The sequence below is a fragment of the Melopsittacus undulatus genome (genome assembly GCF_012275295.1).
Source record: "Melopsittacus undulatus isolate bMelUnd1 chromosome W unlocalized genomic scaffold, bMelUnd1.mat.Z SUPER_W_unloc_5, whole genome shotgun sequence".
In the NCBI taxonomy this organism is placed as follows: domain Eukaryota; kingdom Metazoa; phylum Chordata; class Aves; order Psittaciformes; family Psittaculidae; genus Melopsittacus; species Melopsittacus undulatus.
In genome coordinates, this window is record NW_022993947.1 from 936,674 (window position 1) to 960,223 (window position 23,550).

Sequence of the window (23,550 nt, forward strand, 5' to 3'; positions counted from 1 at the left end):
TAAAAGCTTGATATCTTTTGGTTCTGCGTGCTGAGAGACTGTCTCTGCAAAAGCCCTCACAAAAGGGAAGAGCTTGAGCTGAAGGAACACAGGTTTCAGACTGGCATACTGAAGTCCTTGGACCTCTCCTGAGTGCAGCTGAATTGCATACCCAAGACACCCCTCCAAGACCTTGGGGCTGAGCCTGTTCATATCTCTTCCAATTACTACTCTCGTGGTTTTCCAAGACCATTACCACCTGGGGATGGAGGATATTAGGTTCTTAGAGCTGGCATCCCACAGCAGACTAGAGCTCTGTAGTCTGTTTCCTACCTGGCAATCTAGTGGGATTTTTTTTTCAAATCTTTGACAATTTGGTACATCAGCTCAAAAACATCATCAAGCTCAAACATGCTCTCAAAGCAGGCCTGGGAGTCTCATTCATATTGCAGATAAGTCATCATCAGACATGCTGATAAAGTTTTCAAGTGTGAGTTTGCATACAAATGATCCAGACCCAACAACTAATCCAGCACAGGAGACTGAGGAGGTACCTGGGTTTTGGCCTAGCCCTAGACCCTTTTCCCCAGCCTGGCTGCTGTAGCATTTGCTCATAAAAGAGAAAGGAATGATCATGCTCTAATAAACCATCTCCAGAAAGTGATACAAAGAGCCCTGGATTCAAGAGAGTAGCCTTTCCTCCTCAGCTCACTTCTTGTCTAGGAGCTTGCTGAAAATCACGATGCTCCATACACATCTTGGGAGCCATCTAGAAGGTGCTCAGTTGTCCCTGCTTTGAGCTGGGAATTGGACCCTATTTCAAACTAAATTAGACATTACTCCTTTCCTCCACTCCCTCCTGCTCATTTTCAGCCAGATCAGGTCCATGCCCTGAATCACTGAGCAGTTCCATGATGGCTACAGCCAGCCAGGGGAGGAAGAGGCTTCTTGAGGCTTGTAAGGATTATTTGGGCACCCAGATCTGCTACTTTCTAGCAGAGACTCAGGCAGGGCAAACCCTCCCCAGGCATCAGCTGCAGCCAATGATTTGACTGCTTTTCCACTCAAAACCTCTTTTGGGAACAGAAATAGTTGGGAATCCTCCCAGTGCAGGCTAACCTGGTTGCCTAAGATGGTTCCTCTTGGCTATAAGACAGGGTAAGAGCAAACAACATCTCAGGAGCTCTTCTGCTAAGGGTATCATCCTGCTTATTAAAGAGGCCAGGGAGAAATGGAATAAATAACCCAATAGCTCCTAAGTGACAGCTATCAGCTTGTGAGCCCCACACCATGACCCACAAGTGTAGTCCCACCATAGTGCAACCACCCCCTGCACAGGCTACATTGCTCTGGGTGACCCTGCATAGCCTTGCCGGCTGGGTTGGAAAGAGTGTGCATCCAAAGCCCACTTGGTATTAGCAGGAGGACAAATCAGCTTGTATTTACCCCATTTTGAACACCACCCATGAGACCTGGACAAGCCCAGCAGCTTGGCTTTCCAGGATGCTGCCCGCTCCCACTTTGTGGTTCAGCCATCACCAACCGCTGCCTGCACTGGCAGACACCTACTGCAATGCTTGCCTGCCTCCAGCAGCTTCCCTAAAACATTCTACTGAGCACCTATACTGCAAAAAGTCTTTTTCCACTTCTCCCATCAAACCGCAGCCATTAGGGCAGGACCTCTGCTGAGACATCATGTTGGGATGGAGACCACCTTACCTGGATGCTGCGATTTCTGCTTTCTGCTTGGCGATGGTGGCTGCCCGCTCAGCTGCCTCGACAGCCCGATCCACCTTCTCACGGATCTTGCTGGCCCGCAGTGGGATGAGGTTCTTCCTCTTACCACTGACCAGGATGTTCTGCTTGTATTTTCCCTCCTCCTTGGTGCCGTCAGGGAAGGTCATGCAGCCGTAGCCATGGCGCTTGTTGTTGGCCCATTCTCCCTCGTACTTCAGCCCATCCGAGCGTTGGCTCACCCCGAAGCCCGACCGCTTGTCGTTCTTCCATTCGCCGACGTAGATCTCAGTGGTGGTAGCATCAATGTCATCTTCGATGACAGAGAGCTCAGCTTCACCCTCACCCAGGCTGATGGTGGAGTTGATGTCACTGGCAGTGGAGCTGACCGTGCTCATTCCGGCTTCACTACGGAAAGAGCTCTGCTTGCTCCGCTGGCTGGCCAAGGAGCTCTTGGACTCAGACTTACGGAGTTTGAGCCCACTCAGCAGTGACCGTCGGAAGATGCCTTTCTTCTTGCTCTTGAGGATCTCAGCATCACTATGGGCCATGAGGACAAAGCCACCCCGGGAGATGGCAGAGCTGCCAGCCACTGATGGCAAAGAGTCGGGGTGCAGCGCCGTGCCATTAGTGTGTTCGCTGCGCAGGGAGTTGATAGATGTCCTCAGGGGTGACCTGATAACTGCAGCCATGCCGTAGGGAACGCTTTGCCTAACGCCGTAACCCTGGCGCATCCCTCCGACCCACTGGCCCTGGTATGTCCCTGGTAAGAGGAGACAAAAGCAAACAGGGGCTTCATGGCATGGCATCTTGTGGAGCGCTAATGACATCAAACTGCTCTGCAAGCAGTTTGGTTAGTGGGAGCAGCAAAGTGCAGCTCTGAATCCCAGTCCCATCTCCATGACAAGGATTGTAATGTCACTTTGTGGGAGGAAAAAATAACATCTTGGTTGGATTGCAGGCTTGCACTCCAGCTGTAGCACGGAAATATTAGAAACCAGCCAAGGTATCACCAAGCAGGGAGCGATGCTTCGAGGCACTGTCTCTCATTTGAAAGGTAAGGGAGTGGGGAGATGGGGTAGGGAAATTGTTATCCGGGAGCAGAATCCAATCCTGTCCACTGTCCATGCTGCCAGCAGTGATCAAAACAGTTGGTATATTACAATACATTTATTTATATACATAGTGCCTTTCATCCAGCATGTAGCAGAAGGGAGCTGCTCTATAGAAATAAAAGCCTCATGGGGAGAGATCCATTTGGTTATTCTCCTTGGAAATGTGCCCCTGTTTGAACTCCTACATTTGTGTGGGCACTTCCTGGAGTTGCTTAATTGGTCATTAGTGGGATGAAAAACACACACTGAAGCACTGTGAAGGGAGGCACAAGAAATCCACCCAGCCGAGGAAGCGCAACTGGAGCTTAACATCTGCCCTGTGCACTGAAATGTCCAGTGGTAATCTTCCCCAGGGTTTGTAATCCCTTCCCCTCCTGGAGCTCAGTGATTGGCATGCTTTCACACTTCATCCCAGCTGGTTGAACTGTGTGGCTTGGTTTTATTCTTAGGATGTCAATCTTCTCTGGACTAGCTCAAATTGCAGTGATGGGAGGTGTCCCTGCCCACAGTGGGGAGGTTGGAACTAGATAATCTTAAGGTCCTTTCCAACCCAAACTATTCTATGATTCTGTGATTTACTGCCTGCCTAAGCCCTTGCAGGGCATATGGATGAGCTCAGGGATGGCTCCTTGCCTGGCACTGGTGCTGCTGGGATACTGCAGCCAGTCCCAGCCCCGGGCTGCCCTGCTGCTTCCCAATCCTGGCTGGCAATGCCAGGATGGATGCAGGCAGCAGCATCAGGGCCTTCCTTCATGCCAGCCCTACTCCCACATGCCAAGGAGTCATAAAATAGGCATGCTGAAATAGTGAATCCTGTGTGAATCCAACTAAAACAGCCCAGATGAAACCAGCCTGGATGTCTACTACTGGCTTAGCCTGATAAAGGCTTTCCATCCTTTCTGCACAAGATGCTCTTTGCTGTTAGCAATCAGGCTGTGATTCAAAGACATGAGCAACCCATTAGTTCAACCTTGGCCAGCTCTTTTGGCTGCAAAAATATTGTTCCCTAAGATCTAGCCACTTTGCTGCAGTGTTTCCCTCTCAACATTTTCCAACAGCCCAGCAGAAAGGATTATTAAAGGAGGCTGTGCTGGTCATGACCACCCCCAACCCAGACAAACCCCACTCTCACTGCAAGGAGTGAGAGTGGGGTTCTCACGGCTATGCATCCTTTTGCTCCACTTCATTTCTCATCCCGATCCCACCCCCAGGACTCCCTTAGGGTTTCTACTACCCGACCTCTGGGGCTCAGTTCTGAGTTTCTGGCTACTCAGCTTTGGAGATGGGCACAGGCTGGAGCAGCTCACCCTGAGCACAGAAAGTGCTTCCCAAGAGAGTGAAACCAGCACCCAGGCACATTTTGGGGTGCATTTTGGGGTGCATTGGCTGTCTTACTGAATAGTTGACAGTGCTTTGCACAAATCCCCTAGAGGTTGGGATTCTTCCCAGTGCTCCAATGCAAGCAATGCCCTCAAGTTGCTACATTATGTGGGTGACAGCCTTGTGCACCCCAAAACAATGCTGGGGGAACCCACAAAGACTTCCTTGGAGAGGAGACATGGAGAGGCAGGGCCAGGTGGGCAGTATTTACTGTGGGTTTATAGGATTATCACATAAGGAGGGAGGCAGAGCACTGGGATTATGGAAGGCACCAGCAGAGCAGGGTGAGGAGCTGGTAGCAGCGCTGGCAGGGAGAAGGATGGGGGACAATTGACAAGATGATTGGCAAACAGCTCAGAGGAAACATCAGACATGTCATGTGGCTGGGTTTGAGCAGTGACCCTGGCTTGCCCTGCTGCAGTCCTCCTGTGGTTTAAGCCCAGCTGGTAACTCAGAACCACGCAGCTGCTAGCTCACTCCCTCCTCCCCTCCTCTTCCCCCCCCCCCCCCCTTTCTGGTCTGGATGGGGAGGAGAATTGAAAGAATTTAACTCCCACAGGTTGAGATAAGAACAGTCCAGTAACTAAGGTATAACACAAATCACGAATGCTACCACCAATAATAATAATAACAATGATAAAGGGAATAACAAGGGGAGAGAATACAATTGCTCACCACCAGCTCAACCCGAGCAGCAATCAGGATAAATTTTGGTAGCTCCCCCTGGTTTATATAGTGGGCATGACGTGCTCTGGTATGGAATACCTCTTTGGCTACTTTGGGTCAGGTGTCCTGTCTCTGCTTCCTCCCGGCTTCCCATGCCCCTCCTCACTGGCAGAGCATGAGACTGAGCAAGTCCTTGATCCGAGTAACCATTACTTAGCAACAATTATAAACACTGGTGTTATCAGCATTGTTCCCAGGCTGAAAGTCAAAAACACAGCACTGCACCAGCTACTAAGAAGGGGAAAAATAACTGTTACAGCTGAACCCGGGACAAATCCATTTTGGGGTCGCCAAGAACATGAAACAACTGATGTCATGCCCCCATGGCTCTCCCCGTGCCCGGTAGCACCCTGGGATGGTCTCTGTGGTAGGGAGAGACCATCTTGCTGTCTATTCATCCTTTTCAGACCTTGCACCATCTCATTCCCCTTTCTGGCTCTTTCACAGAGCATCTTGGCAGGACAATCAGCAGGCGATGGGCAGCAGCTGGGTGAGAGACATTTTCCCCAGCACCCTGAGCACCCCTGCAAAGGGAGCCCCCAAGATGATTGGGATGTCCTCACACCATGCTCAGCCTCCTGTTTCCCCTAGAGATAGATTTCATGGGTTTCAGGGAAAGATGTCAGTGTGCACAAGGGGACAGGGAGAAAAGGTCCTGTGTGAGATCTGCCAGAGCCTGCCCTGCCCATGCCCTGGACTCCCTTTCCCTTGGCTGGTCCCTTGACCTCCCCATCCCCAGCAAATCTGCAGCTGATAAAAACCCACAGAATAAACCAAAGCACCATAAAGCAGACATGGCCCTATGCTGAAAACCAGAGGCAGCAGCAAAGAGCAGAACAAAGTGCTGTTGGAGCAAGCGTGACAGCACATCTCAGCTGGAGCAGAGGCAGCAAGTTGGTCACAGCAGGTTACAGCTGCAGCGTATCTCCAGCAAGGCAGAGGTGCCCAGGAAACTGTCATCTTTGCATGGCCTTAAAACCTACTCCTAGAATTGCACAGCTGCCAGAAGCAATCTCTGCATTTCCTTGCCAAGACTTATTTTTCTAAGCAGAGGATGCAAGGGCTTGAGGAGTGATCCCATCCAGCCAGTCCATCCTGCTTCTCCCCTCCTGGCATCACAGGGCAACTCCCATCAGAGAGAAAAACCCAAAACCCGAAGTCTGCTTTCATGGGTGGTGTTGCTTTCCTGATTGCTTCCCTGCTGGATGCAGCAGCATAGATTACCTCTGCAGATTGCCTAGGAGGGCACAGTCACCTCCCTGATGGCTACCAAGACATCTGGCCACCTTCATTGACCTCCAGCAGATCAAAGAGCTTCCTTCCAGAGAGCTGAGTTCATCTGTCCTTCCTCACTCAAGCAGCACTCCTTCCTTCATCAGACTTCATTATATTTTAAACCCCTAAATATCCCAGGATCTGCCCATGAATACTGGAAGGTCTCAGAGCCATCCAATCTTCATTGCTAAGCAATGTCACCTCCTCCCCTTGCACTGCTCAGCTTAACCTCTGCCCCCTAACATTTGCAAACATGCACACAAAGCTTAATCTCACGAGGAGCTGGGAGACTCTCCCTTCAGAGGAGACAGGGGTTTATGATTTTCCACTTTACATGCCAGGATGGAACAGCTATAGCAGTTTCATTGCTGAAAATGGAGTGTGCAATGGGAAGCCTGTGCAGTGGGGACTGTAGGATCAGGCTGGGTGTAATGGGATAAGCACATCTGATGCAAAAAGTCCCCAGACTGATCTGCTGAGGTGCTGAATGGAGGTCCTCAAGGACTTCAGTACACATGTAGAGAGCTAAGCACCTCCCAGGGTCGGGGCAGATAGATACCCTCTTTTAACTGTGTGCAAGAGGGGAACATGCCTCCATTGGCATGGGAAGCAGGGAGCAAGCCAACAGTTCTGCAGTTCTGGACACAAGCTGATTGCATTGCGCAAGCCAGGTCCATATGGAAAAGAAGCGGACATTGTGATAGAGGAGAATTGCTGGGGAAGAAAATGTGCCAAGCTCTTCCCCTACCCATACAGGTCACTCTTATGGCTGCCTCCAAGATGCCACAAATATCCTTCCCACTTCTAGTGGCCCTTTTGCATTGGTAAAAAAGGACAAAGAGCAGCCAAGAAAGTCTTGGTCATGGAAAGAAAAACCTCCTGAGGTAGGTAATTTGTGACTTCCTATGGTAATATAACTGAAGCAGCAATCATTTCTGTGTTGTAGATCCTTCTGTACTATCAATATTTGTAAAATCTTCACAAAGCATTAATTGTATGAGATTAATGAAGTGATTATACCAGGAAAAATGCATCAGGGCAGCATTGTGCAGGCAACTGCAGTCAGCCAAGCTGAGCAGCCAGGGGTAGGGCTGTGGGGAATTCCTGGAGGACTGGAGAGCACTGGGCAGCCAAGCCAAGAAATCTCAGCCACCACCATGATCCTGCTGAAAAGAGGGCCTGATCCTGACCTGGGAATGAGAATTTTGCAGAAAAATCAGAGCCCAAGGGAATAAGCAGGTTGTGCTCCTGCTCACCACAGTTTTACCCTGGGGAAGAATTCTTGACTTCTGGTGTAATCGCTCCAGGAGGATTTGGCCAAGATAAAGGTGATGCCAATAAGAGTGGGAATGTGGCCACATGCACCCAAGGGTACAGAGCAGAGATAAGGAGAGAAAATCAAATGATAATATTCACCTTTTGGAAACAACAGCAGGAATGTGAGAAAAGGAGCAGGCTTACAGGAAAGATGGGGAAAGTCAGGATGGGATAGAAACACGAAGAAAAGAAAATGGGCAATGCGATCGTTGGCCAATTTCACTTGTGTTCTTAAGCCTGAGTTTTGGGGTTTTTTTTGGCTTGCTCCCCTTGGAGCAAGGCTGGGTTGATTCTAAATGTCTTTTTAAACTCCTGCAGGAATTTCTATTCCTTTGAGGACCATGCAGAGACCCATCCTTGGCTGGAACCAGGCAGACTAAAAGCAGAAAGCAGGAAATCACTGGCCTCCGAAGCATAGAATGATAGAATAGTTAGGGTTGAAAAGGGCCTTAAGATCATCTAGTTCCAACCCCCCTAACATGGGCAGGGACATCTCACACTAAACCATGTCACCCAAGGCTCTGTCCAACCCGGCCTTGAACACTGCCAGGGATGGAGCATTCACAACTTCCCTGGGCAACCCATTCCAGTACCTCACTACCCTCACAGTAAAGAACTTCTTCCTTATATCCAATCTCAACTTCACCTGCTTAAGTTTTAACACATTACCCCTTGTCCTGTCACAACAGTTGCTAATGTAGAGTGCATCCCCAGCATCCTTATAGGCCCCCTTCAGATACTGGAAGGCTGCTATGAGGTTTCCACACAGCCTTCTCTTCTCCAGGCTGAACAGCCCCAAATTCCTCAGCCTATCTTCATACAGGAGGCACTCCAGTCCCCTGATCATCCACGTGGCCTTCCTCTGGACTTGTTCCAACAGTTCCATGTCCTTTTTATGTTGAGGACACCAGAACTGCACACAATAGTCCAAGTGAGTTCTCACAAGAGCGGAGCAGAGGAGTAGGATCACCTCCTTCAACTTGCTGGTCATGCTTCTTTTGATGCAGCCCAGAATACAGTTGGCTTTCTGGGCTGCTAGTGCACACTGAAGCCGACTCATGTTCAGTTTCTTATCAACCAACACCCCCAAGTCCTTCTCCACAGGGCTGCTCTGAATCTCTTCTCTACCCAACCTGTAGCTATGCCTGGGAATGCTCTGACGCAGGTGTAGGACCTTGCACTTGTCATGGTTAAACTTCATGAGGTTGGCATCAGTCCACCTCACAAGAGTGTCAAGGTCCCTCTTGAATGGCATTCCTTCCCTCCAGCATATCAAGTGAACCACACAGCTTAGTGTCATCTGCAAACTTGCTGAGGGCGCACTCAATCCCACTGTCCATGTCATCGACAAAGATGCTGAACAAGACTGGTCCCAACACCAATCCCTGAGGGACACCACTCGTTACTGGTCTCCAGCTGGACACAACTCTTTGTGTGCAGCCATCCAGACAGTTCTTTATCCACTGAGTGGTCCACCTATCAAATTGATGTCTCTCCAATTTAGAGACAAGGATGTCGTTTGGGACAGTGTCGAATGCTTTGCACAAGTCCAAGTAGATGACATCAACTGATCTACCCCTGTCCATCAGTTCCGTAGCCCATCATAGAAGGCCATCAAATTGGTCAGGCAGGATTTCCCCTTAGTGAAGCCATGCTGGCTGTCACCAACCACCTTGTTGGGTTTTATGTGAGTCTTTCTTGATTCTCCATCAGAAGATCATATGTTTTGAGAAATCACAAGCACCAGAAAGTAATCTAATCTAATTTGTTGCAGTCACCCAGTGCTTTCTCAGCTTTTGGCTAAGGAGGCTAAAATTCATTCTGGGAAGAGAGCAGAGAGTCTGCAGTGCTGCTCCTGTTGTCCCCATAAAGCCAAAATCCCTGAAATCAGAGTTTGCTTTGGTTTGCACCTTGCAGAAATAGGGAAGTGAGCAGGACCGCATGCAAAGCTCGTCATGAGATGGCTGGGTGCAACCCCTGCACCTCATGTTCCCTGCTAGAAACAGGGGTGATGCAGGCACACTCCAGCAATTCAGCTGGGTATTGGAAAAAATAATTAGCTCCTATCTGTAAGTGCTCTGGGAGGGTCTATGATTACAGACACCAGGAAGAACAACAGATTTCCATTCATTTCCTTGGCTTTGCCAAAGAATTTGGGGGATATTCCTGGGGAGCAGAAAGGAGGAGACCAATCTCTGACTCCAGCTCATCTCTCTGGGATGCAGCTGCTGCAGTGGGGCTCACATGGGTGCTCGTGGGCCCAGGACTGTTGTGGGAGCTCCTCATTCTTGCTCTTCACCATGACTGGGAAGAGGCAATCAGCTTGTGGCTTGCTCTTCCCACACAGCACACCAGACTGAAGCCTTGGGCAAGAAGAGTCACTTTATTGATGCCATTTTAATCCATACCAGGTGCCTTTTTGCACATAAAAAATTAGGATGATGGGCTGCTCACAGCCCAGCAATACGGATGGGGTTACCCTTGGCCCAAGGTGGGATCACGCACTTGGATATAAACCTGGTTCATCTTTGCCATGGCATTGGAAGGAGACAGAAGTCAGTATTTTGGGGATTGGAATGACTGCATTTTCTTTCCTCCCTTTCCCTGTACCAAGAATTTAGCATTTTGCAGGCACTGAGCCCTCTGGCTCCAGTCCAGGAGCACCATTAAGTAAGAGTGTTACTGACTGAAGGCTGCTCACAGGCTTTTCCTGAACGATCAGTTCCATGTCCTGCTAGACAAAGCCCTTCGCAAGCACATGGAGTAAAGCATGCAGGGAGGTTTTCACAGACCTGTCCTGCCTTGATCCACTTCAGTTTCTCATATGGAGAAATTTAAGCAGTTATTTAGGATGTTGTAAAGCATTTTGAGGGTGGTGGACACATACATGTTATTATAACAATATGACCTTGGAAAAAGTCAAAACACTTGGAAAAATATTCCTTACCCATCACTAACACTAAGTTAAAAAACCCGTACAAATAACCCACTATCATGGGTCAATGCAAGATGTTTCCAAGTTTAGCTAAAATAATCAGTGACAGGGGCACAGCTACCTTGGCTTCCACAGACATGGGAGCAGCAGGCTTCAAAGGACAGATTCTTCTGTAGCCTCTGCCCCATCCTTGAAGCAGAGCCAGATCTGACTGTTTGTCAATGGCAGTGATCCAAGCCTCCCAGATTCCTTTTGCCACTCAGCAAAATTTGGGAATGAGGTCTGCTTTGCCCAAAGTGACCACCATCCACTTTTCCAAGCCAAGCTGAAGTAACTAGGCTTTGCAAATTGCTCATTTATCTTGTGAAGGACCTTTCCTGGTATGTGCACACACCACCTCTTATCTCTGAATTCTGCAGCATATTAATTAAAGATATCCTATGGAAATAATTAGGCCAGTCTCTTGAATTACAACAAAAGGAGCAAGTTTTACAGATATCACTTTCCAGCTATTCGATATCAGAAAGACCCAGGGAGGATTGATGCACAAATCATGTTTGGCATCTCAGAAACATCTATCCCAAAGAGAAGATGTACAAGAGAAAAGAGAGGACTGAAGGATGCTAATTCAGCCTCACTCCTGTTGATGTGATAATGGGGACACCCTCATTGGCCACCCCGGCTGATGTCTGTCAGTCAGGGGGCCTTGTTGGTGGCCCCCAAATGTGCTACCTGCATATCTGGGTCCTCTCGAGCATCCATGTGGGTGCATATTTTCTTCTGACATCCCAAGAGCTGTACTTCCTGCACTCCTGGCAGCAGGAAAAGGCATTGCACTGGGTGACTTGCATTCTCTGCTCTGTGCCCAGCTGCTGGTTGCAGGACAGCAGTTGTCCCCCAGATGTTCACCTAAATCCAACACAGGCATGATATGGAAGGCTAGTACTTCCTGCCTGCATTGCCCACTGTGAAAGGTGGGAGTCAGTGATGGCACATGTGAGCAATGCTGCATGGATACAGCATCAGTGGTGAATTATCTCCCCCCTGCTCTGCAAAAGCTCTCCATGCCTCTGACCATCACCAAGCCATGCTAAAAACACAGTCAGATGCTTCTTCCATGGTTGCTAATTTGCCAGAAATGTGCTCTTGTAAGTGCTTGCACAGGGGCAGAAATAAAGTATGGAATTTTGAATATGCAAATATAATCTGCAGGCACAAGCACATGATGGATGTTAGTCATATTGCTCAATGTGAGGCTGGATACATACATACACGATGGGCACAGTGAGAACTAGTCATCCATGGAGGAGAGAAGGGGAAGAAAAGCAGTGAAGAAAGAAAAGAGGATGACTAGAGTGGAGCTGTCTGGGAAGTGGGTAGCATTAAGTCTGTTGCTGGGGCTCAACAAATGATGAAGCATTACAAGTCTGCAGCTCCTATTAGCATGGCTAGCTTGCACTTTTAGAAGCTAAATGGCAGGGACCTTTCATCTAAGGACACAAACAAGTGGAGTTGCTGGGTTTGGATGATGTACTGTAGTAGTTTACTTTGCAAGAAGGTAGAAATGGGTGCAGGGATGGCCCTGGCAGTGCTATTACCTCACTGGACACTTCTGCAGGAGCAAGTGCCAGGGGCTGGAGAGAGGAGATGGATCTATACACAGACAGGGAATCTGCCTCCTCCTCTATAGATGCAAATATCAATGTAAAGTAACTGGCTGAACAGTCACCACAGGGTTGATTAATCATTCAGTAAAATCATAGAATCACAGAATAGTTAGGATTGGAAAGGACCTCAAGATCATCTAGTTCCAACCCCCCTGCCATGGGCAGGGACACCCCACACTAAACCATATCACCCAAGGCTTCATCCAACCTGGTCTTGAACACTGCCAGGGATGGAGCATTCACTACCTCCCTGGGCAACCCATTCCAGTACCTCACCACCCTTACAGTAAAGAATTTCTTCCTTATATCCAGTCTAAACCTCTGCTGTTTAAGTTTCAACCCGTTACCCCTTGTCCTGTCACTACAGTCCCTAATGAATAGTCCCTCCCCAGCATCCCTGTAGGCCCCCTTCAGATACTGGAAGGCTGCTATGAGGTCTCCACGCAGCCTTCTCTTCTCCAGGCTGAACAGCCCCAACTTTCTCAGCCTGTCTTCATATGGGAGGTGCTCCAGTCCCCTGATCATCCTCATGGCCCTCCTCTGGACTTGTTCTAACAGTTCCATATCCTTTTTATGTTGAGGACACCAGAACTGCACACAATACTCCAAGTGAGTTGTCACGCGAGGAGAGCAGAGGGACAGGATCACCTCCTTCGACCTGCTGATCACGCTCCTTTTGATGCAGCCCAGGATACGGTTGGCTTTCTGGGCTGTGAGTGCACACTGCTGGCTCATGTTCATTTTCTCATTGATTAACACCCCCAAGTCCTTCTCCACAGGACTACCATGAATTTCCTTTTTGCCCAACCTGTAGCTGTGTCTGGGATTGCTCCGACCCAGGTGTAGGACCTTGCACTTGTCATGGTTAAACTTCATGAGGTTGGTATCAGCCCACCTCACAAGCGTGTCAAGGTCCCTCTGAATGGCAATCATTTGCATCATCAGGAATGCTGAACTCTGGGTTATGAAACCCATCCAAAACATGGGAGTCTTTATATTCTCATTGCCATAATGCCTGCCCCAAAGATACTTCGCAATCAGGAGATCAGCAAAGTGAAGCTACTTCCCTCACTGGCAAACATTAGTGTGCATCATGGTATTGCAAAGACTGCTGATATTTGCACTTACAGATGGGAAACTGAGGCACAGTGCAAGGTGGTGAACGAGCTCCTCCACAAAAACAAGGTATATATGTGCCTCCTTCTGCTGCAGGCACAAAGTGGCTCTGCACAGCCCACAGCAAACCTATGGAAGGACAGGGAATGGAGCAAAGCCCCAAAGCTGATGTCCTACCTATGAAGATAAGCTCAGCTGCAGGAATTTTCCACAGGTACTGGCCAGGGAAACACCATGCAGGCCCAAAGTGATGCCCTGAGCAGGAAATTATACCTTTTTAATAATCAGCTTGGTGCAAATGTCTGCAAACTTAAGGACCTTGCTCTGGCTGTTCAGTCATTCATGAAAATTCATGATGCTCTGCTGTATGCTAAGAGTAAGTGGAATCTCTTTAGGGAATAATTTTGGGAAGGAGTGACTGTTCTAAAGGAATACTCATGCATCAATTGCAATTTTTAAGGATTTTTGATTCAGAGGGCAGAATCTATCTTTGAAAAGCCAGTATCAAACCCCAAAATATAACCACTTGCCATTCAAGTGTTTGGGTTTTTTCCTCCAAGCTCCCCTTTTTTGTTAACAAATGCTTTAAATGTAAGTTAAACATCTTATTGCAGGGGCAAACTAGCATCAAGACTCTCCTATAACTATTGCAAACTCTTGAAAAAAAAAATCTTTATTTTTCAGAATTTCATTCAATGCCAAAGACAGACCCCAAACAGGCAAAACCTGCTAAATCTCACATGACAGATGCTAAATCACAGTGTTGCCTCCTCTAAGACCATCACCAGACCCATCCTGCCCAGCTTCTGTATCTCCAAGTCATGCCTACATTAATACAGGTAATTCATCTACATCGATGTTACCTGATCAAAACATTCAAAATTTATCACCAGATTAATTTTAAAATCAAAGCATTTTTAAACCAAAGGCATTTTTAGCTCTCATCTGCTGGTTTCCAAGCTTGTAAGAATGACTTTTCTGAAATAGTCTGGGTGGAAACCTTGTTTCAAAAATGAAGCTGAAAATCTTGCAAAATCACACGATTCCACAAGCAGGAGCTTCAAGGGAAAAAACTGTTCAGCTACAGGACCAGATGTCACCCAGCCATAAGGAGCCCCATGGGATATCAAATCACATGCAAATACCCTGAGATTTGCATTAAAAGCCGTGAGAAACCTGGCATCCCCAGTGAAAGGATATTAAAACAGTGCTTCAGGACTTAGATCACCCTCTATTATGGGTCAGGGAGAGGGGTGTAAGGTTAGGATCCTACTTCATCCCCTGGAGCATCATGTGCTGGGTAAAATTCTTGAGAAGATGGAGTGGGGATCTAAGCCTGTCTGACAGTTTCTATCTCACATACTTTTCCCTGGGGTCAAAATCCTTCCTCTGTCTTGAGCTGTACCTGAAACTAAGCAGCATGTTGCAGTGAGATAAGTAATTACCATGAGTTCATATCATTAATTTTTAATGATGATGGTCACAATCTTAATTTAGTATTTTTGATTCATTTTTCTATGCTCAGTGGATCCTGATGTTTTAGTTCTTGTTCTCCTATAACTGCTGTTGCACTGCAACTTATGTACCAAATCTAGACAGCAAGATGCTTCATCAACAAAGTTCATAGCTTTTATTTTTAATTATCAGGTTCTTTTAGGGGATTGTCTAGATTCTGCATGAAGTAGGAGGATGGGGAATCAGGGCATACTTATATTTGCTTATTTCCACCCACTATTTAAAGTGCATCAACAATTCCTTCCCGGCAGCAAAATAAGATGAGAGCTGATACTTTTAAGGTAAGTCTGACATCTGTACTATAAATAGACTGCATGGAAATTTGCCCTTGCTAGCTGGTTCCCTGCTGCTGTAGAGGAATCTGTGGAAAACCCCAGTATGGAGAGAGGCATGAGGCAGATGTCAGAGATGTCACTGCCCTTAGAGGCACTGGCTGGAGGTGGTTCATTCAAAACCCCTTCCCGGACCAGCAGGTCCCCTGCTGAATCCCCAGTGCATCCCCCCTGAGCAGCCCTTTATAGTGGCAAGGGGCCTTTTTTTGACAAATAGTTCATGGTTTTCACCTCCTCAACCACATCAAAGCCATTTGGTTGGTAGCTTCTGGTGCACCCACTAAGAGAATGGCTGGAGGTGTCACCAGTGCCACTGCAGATGTGGGAAATGGGGGCAGGACAGGCTGCGAGACAGCCCACACCAGCAGCTCCCACTGCACCACTTTCCTCTCCCCATAGCTTGCAAAGCAGGAACATTTCCCAGCCCAGGCCAAGAAAACCCACTTGCCTGCTCACATGGTGCTAACAATGAAAACACTAATTATATCTCACTCACCTATCAAAGGGATGATTCATTTAGGTGAGTGGGCATGGAGGATATCACAAGATGAACACCACGATACAACTGCCTGCTGTTTTGGGGTAACCCTCCTGAGAAACAAGGCTGCATGGAGCACGTGCACCTGGGATGCAGCAAGGGGGTGGCAACAGGAGGGACCTGGCACAGACATTTACAAGCCAGGGAATTGCTGTGAGCCATTCCCTGAGGGCTGCCTGGGCAGAGGTGACCCAGGCGAGGGTCTGGTGCCCTCCCCAAGCCCTTGTCCGGTTTGAGATCCCAAATACTCAGCTGGGGAGGGGTGGAGGGAGGAGAAAAAGTGTTGGCAGGGACAGAAAGAGCAAAAGCAGATCTGGGGCTTCCTTCATCCACCCCACCTCATCCATTCTCACAATCATGGTTTCAGCAGCTAAACCCAAACCCAATGTACAGCCTTAAGATTCCCATGACAAGCCTGAAGTTACAATTCTGTCACCAGGGCAAAATCCCTGAATATTTCCAAAGTGTCCAAGGAATTACAGAAAGGCAGAAACCAGCTGAGATGTCTCCTGATCTCCAGACCTGCTTGGGAAGGGGATTTCCAAAGGGAGGTCTCTAACCCTCTGCTCTAGAGAGGTTCCACCAGCTCCAGCAAGGGCCACAGCAGCAGTTCCAACTCACATCAGTGCTGATCCAGGTGGATGCAGCCCCTTTCACATGAAGCATGGGAGCAATCCTGATCCCACTCTGGAACTGGGTTGAATCAGGCCCAGCAAATGAGTGATGCAACTCCAGCATCCAACTGAAGCAACCCTCAGGAGCCTGGTTTATGTAATATCAGGGTGCTTCTGGATGGGGGCAGGAGCGATTTTTGGCAGAAAGATAAAGGCATGTCTGCAGTATCGTGGTTTGGGGGTGTCCAAGTGAGTGTGTGTATGCATGAGAAAGACAGGACGGTGCACATATGTACCACATGTGGGTCAGGTGTGTAGCAGTGCCAGGGAGGTATGGCAAAGTGTGGGCTTCTAGGGGAACAGAGACGCTGCATTTGCTTAGTTTGGCTCTGTGGGATAGGTTTGTGATTATGGGCACATATCCACATAGCTCAGGGAGCACAGTTTGCGTTCATCTGGTGCATGCATGGGTCAGAGAGGGCTGGTTCCAGGCTGGGGGCAGACCACGTGTGTGGGTATGTGAGCGGAGAAGTGAAGCGGCGCCTCAGTGTGGGGAGGAGAGGCATGTGTGCATGGCGATGAGTGTGTCCATGTAGGAGGTGTGAGAGCTGCAAGCTGCATATGGGGGAAGTGTTCATGCATGTGCGAGCACCTGGCGTGGGGGGGACAGTACCTGGGGCAGAGAGCAGGGCCAGGGCAGGAGGGTGGCAACGTGGCTTCAGGCCACCAGCATACCATTACCCTACATCCAAGCCCAATGCATCAACACGTGTACATCAGTCACACAAAATATTGCTCCCCAAGATAATGCTGGCAACTGTTGGTGGAGTGTTGGGATTTGTCTTCACCCAATATTGTGCAAGGAAATGGTAAAACTGGAGCTAAAACCATGAATTCTGGGGCATGTCACTTCCTGAGCCTTGCTGTGCATTTAGGTACCCATCCCCTAGCCCTGGTTGATGTGCTAAAAAAACATAATGCAAGGGATGAATATTTATCTGTGGGTGGCAAGTGACAGATGCTGGGGCGAGGATTCTAGGATACTTCAGTTTGATGAAGATAACTTGAATAAATTAATGAGAAACATCCTTGAGTTTGGAGTTGCCTCCTCTGTGCTATAGCTACACATCCACCCTTCCATCAGAGCTCCTGCAAACATCAGCTTCTTACATCCAGATGCAAGTTCATCAGCATTCAGTGTCCAAAAGGCTGGAGATGTCCAACTTTGGTGTTTTCCACCCAGAATCAATACAGGCAACTGGGAAAGACCATGGCCTCTGCATATTTTGGTGAACGTGCAATTTTGGCTAGGTTCAGTCACTCTGTGGTGACTGCACAACTGAAATGGGGGGAAGCTGTTATGGAAGAGCCCAGGTAGGGTGCACATGGAGTGTGCATGATGGGCTTGGCCACAGGTACCATCACTCTGCATTTCCCCTTCTCCCTCCTCCTAGGATGGCTTCAGAGTCCCTGGGGGAGCATTTTGCTACAGACCCTGCCCTTTTCTCCCACTGATCTTCCTACCTCTTCCTAAAACAACAAACATGCAATATAGCTTCTTGGTCCCTAAGCACTGAGAAGCCAGACAGGCCTGACAAGATGGAAGAAAAAGCTCTTTGCTTCTGGTAGGTTCTCAGAAATGGTGAAACTGCTGGCAAGACACCCCATTTTGGAGGTGCTCTCCAGGATTCCCATATCGCTGCTTTGCTGCAGTTGACAGGGAGCGTGCCGGGGTGAGGGCACGTGTGTGCCCAGGGACAGGGCAACACCCAGTACTCAGAGACCTCTAGTTTGTCAAGACTTCTGTCTACCTTCCTGCACCCCTCCCCAGCAGGGGCTGGATGCCAGGAGGGGAGCAGGGAAATAGCCCTCACATTGGAAGCATGCAGAAACCCCCCACATCCCCTCCTGACTGCTTCAAATGTGGGAGACAGCAATTATTATCTAACCAAGCAGCTTTATTCTCAACTGAAGGACTCCTGGGATTTATCGATGGCTTGCAAACACACACCCGGCAGATTCCAGCTCAGACCCCAGCATTATTCCAGGCAGATGAAACAAAAGGTTGCAGCTATATTTGCCTTTAGGAGAAAGCCGCCAGCAGAAAATTATCAAGAAAAAAATCAAGATATCATTCCACCTCTCCCTTCCAGAACATAAAAGAGAAGCTGCAGGTAACATTTAATCTTGCTTCCCTGTATAATCACAAAGCAACCAACTGGGTTTTTAGAGAAAGGTCTTGCAGCGCCTTTCAGGAAGGCTGTGATGCTGCAATTTCCTTAACATAGCAGTCCTGGAAAATTATAATATCTTAAACAAAATAATAATAAAAAAGAGCCTGCTTTAGATGGACACATTTGCAAGCAAAACAATGGGGCAGTGCTGCCGAATGCCACCAGCCACTGGCAGATAGGCCTGCCTCAGATTATGGTGGCAATAGAGATAGAGGTAGCCACAAACCATGAAACAGGATGATACAGCCACTTACAGCAAAGCACCAGCTGCTTCTCCTATTTCAGCCTTAAAGCTTGTTTAGTCCAGAAATATTTTGGGGTTTTTTGGTCGCTCAAATTGGGTTTTCTTGGTTTTTATTTAATCCCAGTTTCCTCTCAATATCTCATTAAGCTGTGTTGATGGCAGAGAATAGCTTTGATGATCCCTTTGAGCCCCTATGCTAAGCATTAAGCTGTAAACTAGGAATGTAAGACTCTTGTCTGAATTAAAGTCTTTTTGCCTGGTATTATTGTGTGACTATCTTTGGAGGGGCTGCAGGGTACGCAAAGATCTCAGCCCCTCGCTGGGAGCATTGGTAGCACTAAAGCTGCACCCATCTGCCCTGGACCACCACCCACTCCCACCCCCACCCCCAGGTTGCTTTGATGTAAATCCTACAGGTTCCAGTGATGCAGTGAGAACTGCAAATCCCATGTGCAACTTGGGTAGTCTCTTGATGGCTTGGCTCAACCTGTCCTCTGACCACCGCTGGACAAGAGCTGGGCATCACCCCCACCAGTGCAGCTGGCTCCCCTCCCCAAAAACCCTGGTCAAGGAGAGAAAGGGAACATGTGGGGCTACCTGTGGCAAAAAGCTGGGCTGATGCCACACTGGTATGGTTCTTTGTCTCCTGCGGGGTATGAGCATCCTTCCCTCCACACTAGCAGGCTGTAAACTCCCAGACTCTAGCCTAACCCCAGAGTCCCTGTTTAAGAGGTTTGTACCCTGCAGCACCCACCCACCCCAACCAGGAAGGCATCAATGCAGCACCTACCTCCATCTGAGTAGGTCTCTGTCCCATATCCATCCTGTAATCCATTGCTCCAGGTGCCTTCATACTTGGCCCCATTTCCAGTGCATTCTCGGACCCCATACCGTCCCTTAAATCCATGGGTCCACTCTCCTTTGTACACCCACTTCCCCTTGCTCTCCATGCCAATGCCGTGACGCTTGCCCTGCGCCCAGGTGCCCTGGTAAGTGTTGCCACTGGGCCAAGTGTAGACACCCAGCACCTCAAAGCCGTGACTCCAGGACCCTGAATATTCACCTTGACCCTTTGGGCCAGTACAGATTCCGTGGCCATGAGCCTTTCCATCCTCCCAGCCTCCACAGTACGACCCTCCATCGTCAAAATTAAACCTTCCCCCACTGGACATGCATGTAATTCGGTTTGCAAATCCCCCAAAAGGTGAAAAAAGGGAAAAAAAATGCAGAAAATAAAATGTGAATGATGACTTGGGAAAGAAAGAATTTTAAAATAAAATCAATCAAAATCATGCACTAGATCCAAGGGAGCTGCTTAATCCAGTTTCTTGTGATTATCCATTCTCTGGGAGTATGTTCAGGATCAGTTCTCTCTTCCCCTGCTGTGGAAACAGTATCATTAAAAAAATAAAAAAAAAATCGCAGCAAGAACAGCAGCAGCTATTGGGTTTGGTGCAAACGACTCCACCTAAAAACCATCCACGGCAGGGAACGGAGGTGGGAGAGGAAAAAAAAAAAAAAAAAACAGAAAAAAAGGAAACAAGAGGCCAAATGCCAAAAGGAGAAATAACCCCAGGAAGACCCGCGGCCCTGCGCCCAGTGGGGAGGCTCCTCACAACCCCCGCTGTGCCCTGCGCCCCGGGCTGCTCGCCTGCCCGGCCTGGCTGCGGCGCGTGGCCGGCGGCGGTGGCGGCAGCGGCGGCATGGCGGGGATGCGGAAAGCGGGAATACGGATGGAGGGGCTGCGGGGTGGCAGCGACTCAGCAGCAATGCGACGCCTCGGCCGCTCCGGCTCGTCTCCCCCCGCGCCGGGCCTCACACCACGCACGCACCCCGCGCTCTAAAAACCCTCCATCGCCTCCGCTATACCTCCCCCACACACACGCCCGCCTTCTTGTCCGTCCTTCTGTCCGCCCCCAGAAAATCTCACTCCCGGGAGGACCCGCTAGCCTCGCCCAGCGGATTCCGCATCTCGGACGGAGGATATTCGGAGTGAGGCTAGATGCCGCGGTGAGGGGCTGGGCAACAGATCGCCACTCTCCCTTCACGACCTCCCCCTCTCCTTCCCGTCTCCCTACGGGGATAAATCCTGCTTGTTAATGAGCAAGATCCTAGGCTTTCTGCTCTGCCTCAGCTCCCGGGTCCGGGCTCAGGGTGGATTTAAAGAGACAGGAACTGCGTCGCCTTCGTCTCCTGCTCCAGCAGGGCCACAGCCCCACGCAGTCCCTGACACCTCGCTGCGGCTCCGGGATGCTCCTATTTATCCCTTCATCTCTCCCCCGCCCCGCTCCCAAGCTTTCCTGCCGCTTCTCCTTCGATGCGATGAGGGGTGGCCGTCCCCTGCCAGACCCGGGGTCCCTACTTCCCTGTGGTGGGGTGACGACGGGAAAGGGTCAAACGCCTCGTTAAGCGCTGGCAGTGCCAAGTCTCCCAGCAGACTTCGCTCCCTGCCGGGCCCAGTACACTGCGACTGCAACACGGATTACATATTAATGGAAAAGCCGTGCTGTCACTCTGGGTTTATGTCAGCAGTCCCGGCTGTATTCCGTCCTGGCTGGGCTGCTGCCACCTCAGTCCCCTCCCTTCAACACAGGGCACTTCATTGGGGCCCTTCCTATCCATTGGGAAGGGGCAAAACAGCAGGACCCCCTTGCCAGTCCTTTCCACAGATTTTTTTTTTCCCTGGGATGTGAAATCCACCGCAGGCAGTGGCAACAGCTTGCTTCATGCCACTGGAGCACACGGGATGCTGATCCAGGCTTTTCCCTCTGGAAGACACTCACGCCACTGGCCATACACCCCCTTGTTTCTAAGTGTAACAAATATATGCAGCACGAGGGTGTCTGTGCAGGTCTGTTTGCATGCATATATGTTTTTGTCTTGATACATGAGTGTAATACACAAGTATTAAACAAAAATCCAGGTTGATGCAAACACAAACCCACCATCAGTGGAGAAAGAGTTGGTTTGTAAATTAATACAAGAGCTTGACCCTTACAAAATTTTGGATCAGATGATCCTTGAGGTCCTTTTCAACCTGGTGTTCTATGAAATGGATGGGCCCTGACACTATACCCCCGAGGGTGTTCAGAGAGCTGGCTGAGGTCCTTGAGACGCTGCTCTCCATGATCTTTGAGAAGTCAAGGAGATTGGGGGGTGTCCCAGAAGACTGAAAGAAGGTGAATGTCACCCCCATCTACAAGAAGGGCTCAAAGGAGGATGCAGGAAATTATAGGCCCATCAGTCCCCAGGAAAGTTATGGAGTGAATCCTCCTGTGTGCTATCATAAGTCAAATCATAGAATCATAGGATCCCAGCTTGGAAGGGACCTCAAGGACTATCTGGTCCAACTTTCTCTGGCAAAAGAACAATCTAGACAAGATGTCCCAGTGCCCTGTCCAGCTGAATCTTTAAAGTAACCAATGCTGGGGAATCCACCACTACCTTGGGGGGGATTATTCCAAAGGCTAGTTGTTCTCATTGTGAAAAGTTTTCCTCTTTTTTTCTAAAAATATCACACTTCAGGTACTGCATTTTTGGCAATTGCAAACTCCCATTTTTTCATGGAGAGAGACTTTGGAAACCCCCAAACTTTCCAAGAAAATCACTACAGCTGAAGTTACTTAAATGCATATTAAAATTTTGGCAGAGAAAGGAAAGAAAACATTCCAGTCCCTTTCTGGTGTTTTCTCAGTAGTTTTACATGCTTATAGTAGTTTTACGTGTTAATTGGCACATTAATTAATGGCCAGCTATTCCTTCTGTGGAGTTCAATGGGGTATAGAGACCAGAAGCTAATGCCTGTGCATACACCAAGGTACAATACACCTCTGACCAAGTGGGATGCATGTTTAGTGGTACCTGGTGAAAAACAAATCACTAATAACAATCTGCTGAGGAAGAAGAATGTGATTTACTAGTGACAAGCTCTAGTGCAGGGCTGTCAGGATGGTGCATGATTTTAAAATTAGTATGATTTTGGGAACAGCAACTTTGTGGGCAGTTTCTATACTAAATATGCAGCCACGTGTTTGTTACATCTTTGGTTCATGACCTGATTTAGTTTCTGTGCTGCACCCATAGCCTTTCTTGCTGCACTGTGGCTGGATTGAAGGGTTTGGTTAGAAAGGACCATCTTGGTTATTAAAGGATTTAAGATGGGCTTCGGAAGGCTCCAAAAATTACCAAAAGCCATGTTGGCAGCCAAATAAAGAAAATTGTGGGAATACAAGATGAAGGGACTGGATGCATGATTACAGACACCTGGGTGATCATGGTGTGGTAGCCAACTATGACACAGACATGCTGCTGTCCTTGAGCCTATCCCCAAATAAATCCCAGACTTCATCCAAAGGTCAGAATTTAGTTTAAAATAAAACCTCACCCCCCAATCATCTGCAGTCCTTACTGCCCTGGGGTAGCTTTCCAGGCCAGTTGAAACAAGGGGAACACAAAATCACAAAATGGAATTTATAAAACTTTAGAATTAGTTTTAAGCAATGTTAAGTTCAATGGCTTTGTAACAGTAGCAGTGGAAAATTACTGAGGTGCATAATACATAGAAAAAATAGAGTACAGATAGAGAACATACTGGCACAAGATAAATCGTTATAGTTGATGTGGTCTTAAGAAAAACAGTCTAGAAAAACAGGATGCAGGGATAAGGAGTATCTGGGAATAGCAGGTGTCCGGGATAGGCTGCGGGTAAACTAACTGATAAGTAGGAGGATAGGGGGATTATTATATCTCTGGTGCTAGCAAACCAATTAAACTGGTATAAGCATCTACTGCGCGTGCTTCAAAGGCTGCCAGAAGTGATGAAGATTGTT

General features: G+C 48.6%; 1 protein-coding gene across 1 annotated transcript in view; it reads right to left on the bottom strand.

Annotated features, from left to right (window-relative positions):
- Positions 1–20,194, bottom strand: part of LOC117438288 (junctophilin-3-like) — a 59,930-nt gene extending 39,736 nt beyond the window's left edge. The window contains exons 1-2 of the mRNA XM_034073820.1: positions 19,512–20,194; positions 1,699–2,476 (exon numbers count right to left, since the gene is read on the bottom strand). Of these exons, the coding sequence (XP_033929711.1) occupies positions 1,699–2,476; positions 19,512–19,893 (1,160 nt within the window). The 5' untranslated portion in view covers positions 19,894–20,194. The remainder of the gene's footprint in view (positions 1–1,698; positions 2,477–19,511) is intronic.
- Positions 20,195–23,550: the final 3,356 nt, after the last annotated feature.